The sequence below is a fragment of the Mesocricetus auratus genome, unplaced genomic scaffold (assembly GCF_017639785.1).
Source record: "Mesocricetus auratus isolate SY011 unplaced genomic scaffold, BCM_Maur_2.0 Super-Scaffold_6723, whole genome shotgun sequence".
Lineage (NCBI taxonomy): Eukaryota > Metazoa > Chordata > Mammalia > Rodentia > Cricetidae > Mesocricetus > Mesocricetus auratus.
The window spans coordinates 7214797-7227658 of record NW_024429183.1 but is presented as its reverse complement, the minus strand read 5'-3'; the positions used below and the strand labels follow the sequence as shown (position 1 = coordinate 7227658).

Below are 12862 nucleotides of genomic sequence, written 5' to 3'. Positions count from 1 at the left end.
TAACCGACATCCTCTACACACACAAGAAGTGTTTTTGATCTCTCCAAGCTCATTGACATTAACAGAGTGAAGCTAATATTCTGTGCTAACAGGGCATTTGGGGTGGGGCAAGAAGCACAGCTTTCCCTGAATCATGACAGGCCATCTAACAAACAGAAGGGAGAAGAGCATCAGCAGGTACTGATGGGATGCCAGGCCCCATCCCTTCATTTTTCCAGGCAGGACTTTTAGCTCAAAAGAATTACCTAGAGGCTAGGAATCTGGTCCAGTGAGTAGAGTAAGCATCTAGCATGTTCAAATCCTTGGGTTTGATCCCTGGCTCTACATAAACAAGGTGAGATACAGTACATCTGTCATATCAGCACTATAGAAGTGGGGGCAGAAGGATTAGGGATTCAAGGTCATCTTCAGCTACATACAAGTCTGAGGCCAGACTGGGATACATCAGACTATGTCTCAAAAGAAGAAGAGGAGAGGGAGGTGGGGGTGGCAGGAGGAGGGCAATGATGATGAAGAATGCTTGACTAAGGGAATGAGCCTGTTTCCCATCTTATGATCCCCATGTCCCAAGCTCCCACTTGAGTTTCCCAGCTTCTCCCTTGTGCTGTCTCAAATGTTTCTAGCCATTCACAGACAATACAGACTCTTCTGCACCTGGGACTTCTGATTTAGAAATCCACTGATTTCCCATTATGCATTACCATCAAGACAGGTCATAAATTATGGTTTAGGGTATTATTTCTTCCATAGAAAGGGATATAGAACATCAGAGATCTCAACTCAAAGGGAATTCACTCTGCAGGGAAGGGTAGACCATTCCCTCTGTGGGGAGGGTGCCTGATGATTTCTGAAAAGTAAACAGTGACTGTGTGAGGATGGGGGAGGAGTATGGGGGGGTTGTTATGGAAGATGACCTAAACACCTGTAGACAAAGGAAAGTGAACTTTCAGTTGCTGTAAGACTCACCACACAACATTAGCTCTCTATGATACGATACGACGGACAGGAAGCGCCACATGAGCCTGCCTGCAGGACACTCAAGAGGAGAGGAGGATGCGGGGACAAGGGAAGGAAGGTTTTGACAGATGCTAGCATGGCTTCCCATAGAGAGGCAGGACCCCCAGACCCACATATTAAGGAGAAAGGACTTCAGGGTTTCTTTCATCTGCTAGCTCCTTCTCTCCCTCATTCAGTGTCTGCTTGTTTCCTAAACACCTGCTAAGGAAGGGGCACTGCTAGGTGTTGGAGATCCAACCATAAGACAAATGGAATATTATCCTGACCTAATGTGTGTTGTTGTATGGAATTACACAATCACACAAGAAGTTGTAGGTCGACTATGAAATTTCCTCGACGGTCTCCAGAGTTGAGTGGTGCCAAGCTGGAAGTTTCCTGAAACATTAGGAGGTAAAGACTAATTGAAAGAAGTGAGTGACTGAGGGCATACCATTCAAGGTTATACCTGGTCCCCAGTCCCTTCCTTACTTTTGCAGCTTCCTATCCATCATGAGGCGAAGACTCTCTCTCTGCCACATGCTCCTATTGCTATGATGATGTTTTTACCCTAGTACATAGGGCCACTCATCCACAGACTGAACTCTCTGCAATTGTGAGCCAAAAATACATCCTTCCCCCACTAATTTACTGTTCTCATGCATTTGGGCTCAACGACATAAAAGTAAGTAACATACAAATATTCAAGCTATGTCATTACAAAATGAGGCACACATCGTCAATGAAGAAACTGAGGTTTCTGTGCACAGATAAACAAGAACTGAACTGAGTGGCAGTAGGGAAGGTTCCCACGGGAGTCACTCCCTGAGGGAGACATGCAGGATAAGTGGCAGCTACTATGTAAAAGAGGACTGGCATGGAGGAACCACACATGCAGAATACAAAGACAGGGAGGTCTACAAATACAGTTCTTAAGCCCGTGCTGCCTGCACAGACTCCCTCATCTAAACACACCTGTCTCTTGGATCGAGACTTTGCCAAGCTGTCCGGATTCCAGACACCTGTGCCTTCTTCCTTGCTCATTCAATCAGCTTCAAATCACATATAACTTCTTTCAAGAAGTCTCATCTCCTAAGCTGCATTTGATGCCCCTTCTCACAACTCCCACAGTTTCTTCTACCCTTAAAGAGGAAGGTACCACCGCTGTGTGTCTAACCTGTTGGATAGCAGGTACTTGGTACATATTTGTTAGCTTAATACATGTACTAAGGAGTTAGTACACACAATATATAAAATAATTTTAAAACAAAGAATAGAATGCAAAGATCAAATTAGAAAAAAAATAGAACACTGATAAAAAGAGTCAGCCATCATCAAGCATCTTCGACATGCGTGGTGATATTCCAACAGCTTTCTATAAATTAATTCAATTAATTTTTGCCCCAAATTATGAAGCATTTCTTCATTTCATCAGTGGGCCCAGAGAAGCAAGGCAATCTATCTGAGGCAGCAAGTGAATGGCTGACTGCCCAGCATACTGTGTGCTGGCATTTGCCTGTGCCTGGGCAGCTCCTGGGACCAGAGACATGGGAGCATGAAAAGCACACTCTTGGTGTGACAAACTAAAATTAAACAACCTAGATTGGAAGAATGTTACATAGACAGGCAGTAACCAGAGTTGCAGCAACAGAAGTGTCTTCGAAGAGAAGGACAGTTCAATCCCTGCACACTGAAAAACAAAAAACAAAAAAAATCCAACCTCCATGGCTAAAAGAGAGTATATCTACATGTCACCTAAAAAGGGGGACAGGACTGGCTCAGAGTTTAGGAGGCAGCTTGTGATAGAACAAGGCACAACTGACACATTCAGCACATTCAGGAAGACCTTGAAGATGAGGATGGATGGATGGATGGATGGATGGATGGATGGATGGATGGATGGATGATGGAGATCTGCTTTGCTTCCTAGTTGCTGTGATAAAATGCTGACCAACAACGACTTGGGAACAAAGGGTTTATTTGGCTTACAAGTCAGAGTCAATCATCAAGGGAATTCAGGGCAGGAACTCAAGGAGGAACCTGGAGACAGGAACTGAAGCAGAGACCCTAGAAGAATGCTGCTTACTTCCCATGTCTTGCTTGACCAAATTTCCTATACAGCCCAAGGCCACATGCCAAAGGATGGTACTACCAACAGTGGGCTGTGCCTGCATCAATGAGTACTTAAGAAAAATTCCCCCACAGACTTAACTAAGGGCTAATCTGATCCAGGCAATTCTTCAGTTGGGGTTCCCTCCTCTCAGATGATTCCAGGTCAAGCTGGCAGCTGAAGGTAATTGTGACAGATGGTAAACAGGTAACATCCAGGAAGGAAGGAGGGAGGGTGGGAGGAAGAGAGAGAAAGAGGGAGAGAGGGAGAGAGGGAGGGAGGGGGGAAAGAAGCAAGCAAGGAAGGCAGGAAGGAAGGAGAGAAGGAAGGTATATAGACAGACACTTAGACATATGATAGGAAGATGAAAAGTAATGAAAGAAAGCTAGATTGACAGATTCTAACTAGATAGAAATAGTAGATGAATGGTAGATGGATGATGATAGATGTAATTCATGGACTACCAATCAATAGGTGATAAGTTAAAATATTATTATCTATTTTCATGACTCAATCAACATTTGAGTACTTACTTAATAACTATTAAATATATGTGTAATAAACTACATAAAATAATGACTAATAAGCCTAGAGAATAGTCCAGAACAATCACAAAAGAACATTAATAGCAACTATCTCTAAATAAGGTTTGAGGAGAATAAGAGGGAGATATGAACTTGGAATGTTTTATGAAATACATGCATTGTTTTTGTAACTTTAAAAAATAAAAAGAAAGAGGGGGAAAGGAAAGATAGAAAAAACACACTTCAAGAACTTAGTTGTGCCACATTGGAACATTCATTTGTTTCCTCACCTGGAATTACTGTTACTCTAAAAGCACAGTAAGAGATTACTTAAAGAAAAAACAACCAGAAATACAGGGCGAGTGAGATGGCTCTGCAGGTAAAGGGGCTTGTCGTGCTACCAAGCCTTATGACCTGAGTTCAGTACTCAGGACTCACATTTTGGAAGAGCCAAGTCCCTCCTGCAAGTTGTTCTCTGACCTCCAGAAGTATGCCATGGCACATCTGAGTATACACATGCACACGCATACAGATTAGATAGATGGCAGATGATAGATAGATAGATAGATGCAATTAAAGTAAACAAATAAACTTTTAAAATTATAGGTCATGACCTGACCGAAGAAAGTCAATTTCCCTCATGGGCTTGCCAGTGGTTAGGTTGTTGCTAGATGGAGCTTTAGATTTTGTATCTCAGCCTGGTGTCCTCTGTATGGTGTAGTGTCCAACTTGGACCAGCATTTAGCTTCACTATATAAAGGGCTGAAATGCATCAATTGGCATCAGCTACATGTCACACACTGAAGGGTAAAGCATAAACCCCTTAAGCTTTCGTATTTCTGGGATTGAAAATTGCTCACCTCCAAACACCAAAAAGATTGGTCAAGGCTGGGTTAACATATGTAGCTGGTTTCACAGGCAAGTTAAGGACCATCACTCAAGATGTTCAGAGTCATCCTGCATCAGATTCCCTTGTGCCTCTTTCAGGACAAGCCCACCACTCTGGGAAGCAACAGTGGCTGAGAGAACTGGGGTTCAAGATAAGAACAAAGAAAGTGTCTAAAACAGTTTTGAGGAAGTACTGAAGGAACTGAGAGAAACCGAAAGGATTATTCAGGATGCTGACTACTGTGCTCCAAGTGAGACCAACTTACAATTTTCCTTACTCGTCTGTCTGTCTGGTTTGGAAGCCCACAATGTCTGAGGCTCATCAGAGAAGTCTTGAGTGTGTTCTCTTTTCCATTTCCCTGCAAAGTCTGCATGAGTGAGGGGCAACCCACTCTAGAATCCTTACTTACATTATTCATTCTAAAATACAGAATATATAACTATATTGTCCCTGTGTTCCTGCTGGGTTCTTCCGAGTGCTTTCTAAAAGTGAGTTCAGTCTTGTTAAGTTGTATTTACTTTAGTTTGTGTGGGAGGGAGGGAGGGAGGGAGGGAGGGAGGGAGGGAGGGAGGGAGGGACTCATGTATCTTGGGCTGGCCCAGAGCCAGTTAGATAGCCAAGGATGATCTTGGATTCCCGATCCACCTTCAGAGCACTACAGTACAGGGAGGCACCACCACATTTGCTGAGGCTCTGACTCGAGACTTCATGCATGCCAGGCGAGCAGGCTGAGAACAGTCCTTAAGGTGTATCTGTTCATGAAATTAATCACTTTATCAAGGTTTGTAAATGTGAGTCAGAGAAGTAGATCCACCCCCAGCCCTAAGCAGAGCATGTTCGTGGGTAACCAGGGCTTACAAATTGTTCTCACTGCCCCAAAGTCAGGTGGGAGTGCTTCAGAGGTCAGCTCTGTGGTCAAATCGCCTGATCCCAAACTGTGCACTTATAACCTCCATCTGCACTTGAATCATATGGGTATACCAGCTGTCTCTCAGGGCTGCCATGAGGACCACAGAGCGTCCTCGGTAATCCCCAAGACTGAGTCTCAAGAGAGCCACTTTCCCCTACATCTCCCATCCCAAATTCTCACCTCACACTTTAATGTTTCACAAAGGCAAAATGAAGGTCGCAGGGTAAACATACCCACATTCCAGTGGGGTCACTGGCTTTCACAACCACCTACATTTCCATCTGACCACCCACAGCTGATTAGTCAATGGTGGTGGTTCCCAAAGTGCGGTTTCTGTGCCAACAGTACCACCTGGAGCTTGTTGGAAATGTCTATGTTCTGGCTCCAGCCCACACCAGGCTCTGACCCATGCTCCAGGGTGCTAAGTCTGGCTCTGCCTTTGAGAAGTTCCAATTCTCCCCACACTGACACTCAGTGTGAATTGCTTTCGATTTTTTTGTGCATCTCAGTTATGATCTACAGAAAAAGAAAGCAATAACCACACTGGAGAACAAGTAGGTTGAAATGAACATCCTAGACGAGAAGACTAGGATCCTTTCAAAAGATCAATGAAGAGAAAATGGCAAATGATGCCTATCAGTGGGGGAGGACATGCGAGGGCAGGAATGATGTTGGGAACAGTGAATCATGCAAGGCTTGGATGACAGACAGTCACCAAGACATGGGGGAAATGATCCGTGGAAATCAAAGAACTGTGAGCATAGGAAGTGAGGGTCCATGAGCACTCGGAGAGCACAGAGCAGCTACGCTTTGCTCTAGGACTCAAAGGCAATGAGGGCACCTGCCCAGGGATGGCCCTACAGGTGAAAGCACAAGTGGGTCTGTAAAAGAACCAGACTTTGGCCTCTGTGGATAGTCAAGACAGAGGAGTCCTCCTGGGCTAACAGGAGAGGAGGGCTTCCTAAGCAGACAGCTTCCTGGCACAACCAAAGTCTTTCTTTCTTAACAGACAGAAGGGAGGGAGGGAGGGAGAGACAGAAACAGAGAAAGACAGACAGAGAAAGAGAGAGAGGGAGGGAGGGAGGGAGTCCTTGTCGGAAGTGCACAGGCAAGGGAGAGACCTTTATGAAACCAAGCTCTTACAAGTTTAAAATTCGAAGAGCAGCTGCAGATCTAGCACAGAGGGATTTATGAGCCATCGCTCACAACCACACATATCCGTGGGGGCGGCCATCCACACTCAGCTATTAAAACTCATCGTTTGACAGGAGTGACTCACACCTGCCCCCATCCCCATTCACTGGATGGGGCGGAGCTCATTCTAACAAGCTCCCAAAGGGATACTGAGGCAGATGGTCCCTAGACCACAAAGTCATTTGTCACTACAGGAGAAGAATCAGAATAGAGATGGGCAATGAGCCACAGCATATACATCACAAACTTCAGTAGGGAGAGGCATGGTGTGAAACCAAAATGTGCCACCCACTGAAGTCCTGGTTTTGGTTTGTTCCTATAGCATACGGAAGTCAGCAGTCAATGGGAAGCATCTTATATAAGTTACTTTTCTCTACACAGAACTTGTCAACAGAGAAGTAAGAGCCATATAAAAATCAACACCCCATCCCAAAGCACTGCCATGAGGTGCAGCCAGGAGCCTTCTGAACCCTTCTGCAGGGCAAAGACAGGGACCCCCTGGTACTGTAGCCCACTGGCTATAGGGTGCTAAGACCTTGGGTTTTGGTCGGGGAAGGCATAGAAGGGAAACATTCAATGCCTGATGTAGCCCTCATCAAAGCTTCCCTCTGGCCAGAAACATGAATGGAGACATGTTTGGTTTCAGTACACCTCTAACTCTTTGCTGGAAAGTCCCAGAACTACAGCACTTTCGTATCTGGTCTTGTCTACAAATCTCACACTACTCCCTTTGGCAAGCATTCCACCTCCCTATTCCTGAGTTCCTGAAAGACCTGAATAATAAGCTAGTTATAACAAAAGTGTTAAAGGATTATTGTGTCTGGGAACATTTCTCACACTAGTGACTACAGAAGACTTGTATGTAAATATGACCAAGTGATTCCATGCCCTACACATACTCTGTCTATGGGGTCAGCTTCAGGTACCTACTTGACTAACAGCCAGAGGCCACCAACTTAGCAGAGGGTATATTGTAAGTTACGAGGGATGAATCCCTTATTCCTCATTGTGTCTCTCTAGCACCTAGCAGGGTCCTAAACAGATGCTCCAAAAATAAGAATTGAATTAAAGGGTGCTTGTGCCTGATGGGAAACAACATCAACCTCTCATTCTGGCACAAAGTCTGAAACATAGAAGTCACTGATGCACCTGTTAAGATCTGGTCCTCTGGCCTCCATCCAAGACTCAGTACATCAGATGCTCTGGGATCTGCCTACATTTGTCACTGGTACCCAGGGGATATTACACACATGAAATATGAGACCAACAGCCTTATCCTCATGGGAGCTTGTGGGCACCAACCCGAAAGGATGCAATTAAGCAAAAAAGTTTGGAACAGTCACAAACACAATAGAGGTGGGCGGCTTCTTCCTCTCCATCCCAGCTGGGGCCCTTGGATGTGTGAATACACATTATCTGAGGAAGGTGGGAAGACAAGAGACCAAGGAGGAGGATAGCGGCAAACTCCCAGAGACTTCAGAAGGTCAGCCATGCTAGTTCCCCAGATGATGGAGTGCTGGGGCCCATTAACAGGTCATCATTCAAAGTAGCTCAACACAAAGCAAACACTCCACTGGAGAAGGCATCACATGGGGAGACACACTCCCTCTGTTTCACACTGCTGTCTGGCAGTCAGGCAGCAAACCACCCTCCTCCGTGCTCATCCTTACTCTTGGGGAAGCTGCAGGTCTGGCAGGGGTTATCAGCAGCTCAGCTTCTGGGATCCTGCCCAGGCTCCTGTGCCTGTTCCCTGCCTGAGAGCCTAAGAGGCTTTCCATTGCCACCCCTCCTGCATTGACAGGGGATTCTGCAACTGCTGGCAGCTGTCAAGGGAACATCAAACTCGGATGTTTATGCCAAGCCTCATTTACACAAGCTACTTCTCCCGCAAGAGACGAATGTTTAAAACAAACAGCACTTCCATATGCTAAGAGGCACAGTACATCAGCACTGGGGATCCCCAGATGGAAACACGAGGCAGGTTGGGGCAGACGCCTAAATAAACCATGTTAGGGTGAAATTCCTCGCTGGAGCAGGAGGAACCTCTAAGTGATGGCTCAGGATCCCCCAAAGATGGCAAGCTCTCCCCAAAGGAGTATGCTCAGAAATGGTCCAGACCTACACTCAGCATCATCACTGACATGCACTTGCCTTATGACCCAGCCAACTGCACTACCTGCATCCCAGCATCCCTGTTCACACACACTGTCATTCCATCAGGAGCATCTGAGGGCCCTACACATTGGGCATGGATTGCTGTGTGCCTCTTAAGTATTTCCTGAAGTCCCTGAGGCTTGGGGCTCTGATCCCCAAAGATGAGTATGTTGCCTGCAGGTATATACAAAGGTGTTTGAGAAAGGGGGTATGAAACTGGAACACACCACATGCCCAAAGACTTGGGCCACTGAGGTCTCTGCTAAGGAGCAATCTGGCCACTGAGGAAGTCTTAGATGAGAAGCTGGAGTCACCCAGGTCACAGTTTCCTCCTTTAATTCTACTTCCGGAGTCTGGGGGAGGGAGAAAGTCCATGATCTAATGTGAGCTGCATGCAGTCTACACTGCTTCCCAGACAGAGAAGAAAGGAGAAGGCAAGAGCTCCCAGCACAGGGTGGAGTTGTAACTGCATGTAGGACCCACTATGATCTGGGTGCTTGGGTTCCTCATCCCCTGAGAATCGTAACTTGAAACCTATTTTCCCATGTAGCAGTGTCAAGAGAGAACCTGTAGGAACTGATGGAGTAATGAGAACTCTACTATCCTGAATGGGATTAGTGACATTATAAAAGAAGCTCCAGGCCAGTCTGGGCAACAGCATGAATCCAAGGCAAGCTTGGTATAAATATAGAGACTTTACAAAGAAGTTAAATAAAGAACATGCAAGGAGTTGTGCTGTCCTGTCCATCGAGTAAGAACACAGCTGGAAGTCATGCTCCATCTATAAGGAACAGCCCTCAACAGCCGTGATTCTGTCGCCCCCTTCGTCTTGGACTTCCCAGTTACTAGAACCGCGAGAATTAAGTTTCCATGGTGACCCAGTCTCAGGCATTTTGTGACAGCATTCTGACTACATTGAAGTGGGACATAACACAGAAATGAAGCCCATCACCTATGTTAGTGACATCAGAAGGGCAGGCATCCCATCATATGCTGGTGTGGCAAACTTCACCTGTAAATAGAGTGGAAGGAAGGGCAGCCCTGAGGTGGGCCCCTCTCTGGGCTCTATAATACCACAAGCAGAGAGTGAGACACAGGGGGGAGGTGCTGGCCCTCTGGGAATGACTCCTGTGTCCTGAGATATGAGAATTTTTAAGCTGCTCTCAGGGATGTGGATCTGGTGTGGTGACAATGGCTGTGGGTATTCTGCAGTATACTAGGGAATCCCTTTTATTTTCTGTATTTAGCAACATGAGGGGTGGATGCCCCCAGCCATCTTTACATGGCAGGATCTTGCTAAGTGGCTCAGGCTGGCCATGAACTCAACCTGTAGTCCAGAGTGACCATAAACTTGCAATCCTCCTGTCTCGGCCTCCCACACAGCTAGGATAACAGGCCTGGCTGTAGATATGGCCTTTGTAACCTATCATAGGCTCCACTTGAGCATCTGTGGCTTGGTATTCCCACATGCAAAGGTATCTAATAATCCATGTAGGCATGAGGTCAAGTTTACATGGCCCTGAAGTGAGAGACAAAGGCAATATTAACAAGCAGCTAAGAGTCAAAGACAGGAGGTGGGAGGGGTTATCAACTTCCCTGTGTTGAGAGAAAAATCAGACCAAGGGGCTAGAGAGGTAGCTTGGTTGGTAGAGTACTTTCCTAACATGCATAACATCCTGCATTCCGCCTCTACCTAAGCTTGGATAGAACAGTGCCTGCCTATAATCCCAACACTCAGGAGGTAGAGGCAGGAGATAGGGAGGTCAAGGACTTTCCAGAATAGTGAGTCTGAGGGCAACCTGGGTTACAGAAGATCCTCTTTCAAATAACAACAACAACAAAACTGCTAGCTACAAGCAAAACCAACCCAGAGAGAAAGAAAAGTCACAAACCAACTCCGTTCTCCACCAGCGCAGAGTGGGTCCCATCACAATCACTGGCATCCTGCTCTCCGACCTGGTCATTCAAATCCAAATCTGGTTGATGGGACCCATTTCCAAAGTGTGACTCGTCCTTCTCGGAGCCAGCGTCTCCATTCTCCAAGCCATTTTGAGCCTTCTTCAGGGGCATGATTTGCAAGCCACTGGGTGTAGTCCTATAAGACACAGTCTTAGTAGCCCTGTCTGCAGCCCCAGAGGTCTTTCCTGAAGACCCCTTCTTGGGCCTGGACAGGGGAGAGTTGATTCGCTTCCGCTTGTGGGAAGCTGATTTGCTCTTCCCAGGCTCCAGAGGCTTGTGGGAGAGTCTCTCCACTGGGGGGCTGCGGGTGTCACGAAGGAGCTTAGAGGCTCCGGCTTGCTTCCCTGACTTCACCCTCTTGTCCTTGGACACATGCAGCCCATTGAACTCATCAATAAACTCTTCACAGTGCAGGAGGTGATGCTCCGGCTCCCACGTGTCCTCGGTGCTGCCATAGCCTTTCCATCGGATAAGATATTCCCATTTCCCCTTCTTGTTCTTCCTCTTGTCCACAATCCTTTCAACCTGGGAATGCAAGACAAGACAGTGAGAAATAAGGCATAACAATACATTTTCCAAAGTGCCTCAGACCATCCGATGTCTAGCTACAGATGGACAGGCAAATACTGAGTAGCTGCTAACATCAGCTACAAGAGCCCCCAGTACCCAACCTAGAAAGCTTAGAGCAGGAAATTATTAACAGAAAAGCTTGCCTGATGACCTTCAGACATGTCAAGGTCGAGCACTTGAGAATCTTTAAGACAGGACGAAGTTGTAAAATGTAGGGATGAAGCCATGTGGATTTTTTTTTGTCGAGAAACAAACATTAGGTGGCAGGTGACATGTAAGATTGTACCTCCCCAGTTACTTGACTTTAAATGAAAACCTAGAGTTCAGGTTTATTAAAAAAAAACTGTCTCATGCACTCCCTGAGAACACTTGCACTTTGTCTGGATGGCTTCCCAATTTCACAAGGTTCAGGCTAGCCCAGCCTTTGCTACTCTGAGGCTCCAGTGCTTGCTATTTTGAGTGGAGGTCTTTGTTCCCATCAATCCCAGGCAGTGAGAGCAATGTAATATTCCCAGGAGTGCTAGAGCAGAGCTGGATTGTTTTAGAAATGGCTGAAGGGCTGGGGTTTCAGCTTAGCTGCAGAACACCTGCCTTGCCTTGCAGACAGGAGGCCCTGTGTTTGATTTCCATAGTCCTGCTGCTCCCACTCAAAACTAAAACATCTCAATCATGATCATGTCCCATGCTGACTTTCTAGACTATACCCCATTGGTAGCATGCCCGTGTCCACTCTCAGTCAAAATGGCACTACAGACTTTCTTGAGAGATTCTTATTTTCAGGGCTGAAAAGCGGACTCTGAAAGACCCATCTGATGATAAATAGTATCAATTGAGCAATAACAAATAAGGCAGCATGCTAATTATCTTTGCGATATTATTGCTATTTTATACTAAATCTTTTCAAAATACTTTTGTATTTATATGTGCGTGTACGGGAGTGGGATAGTGCATGTATGGGACTTATGTGGAGGCCAGCAGAGTGTGTAGCTGGAGTTGAAATCACAGGCGGCAGTGAGAAACCTGAACTGGGTGTTAAGAACCAATCTCAGGGCCTCTGCAAGAGCAGGGCATGCTCTTACATGCTGAGCCATCTCTCTAGTCCCTGTAAAAATAAATCTAATGTACAGCTTTCATTAACATACAGTAGGCATGCCTGAGGTGGAAACTGTATGGATTGACAGCTTGAGGACCTGTCCATCACTTTTCTCCTGACATCCCAATAAAGTAAGCATCCTCTCAGTCTCCACTTTACAGTGAGGACATTAGGGAACAGAGATGTCAAGTCACTTAAGTCCCAGAGCTGCTAAAGGAAGACCTGGGTTGGAACAACTCTCACCCTAACCATTGTCTCTCAATCCCTATACCAGGCTGGCCTTTCTTGGGGGCAAGACTCTCTCAGATTGGACAAAATGGATTTGTGTCAACCAAGCAGGGTTCTCCTGGATGCAGCCTCCACAGCTGCCACACAAGAGTGTGACATGGAGGCAGACAGATGAGTACAGCACTTGTTGGGAGACTGCAGCTGCCAGGCATACTCTCCGACCCGGCAGGTGAAGAGA

General features: G+C 46.2%; 1 protein-coding gene across 1 annotated transcript in view; it reads right to left on the bottom strand.

The window, feature by feature from the left end:
* The window catches only part of Cdyl2 (chromodomain Y like 2), a 192378-nt gene that overhangs the window by 46572 nt on the left and 132944 nt on the right, over window positions 1–12862 (bottom strand). The window contains exon 2 of the mRNA XM_005073065.4: window positions 10667–11258. Within this exon, the coding sequence (XP_005073122.1) occupies window positions 10667–11258 (592 nt within the window). The remainder of the gene's footprint in view (window positions 1–10666; window positions 11259–12862) is intronic.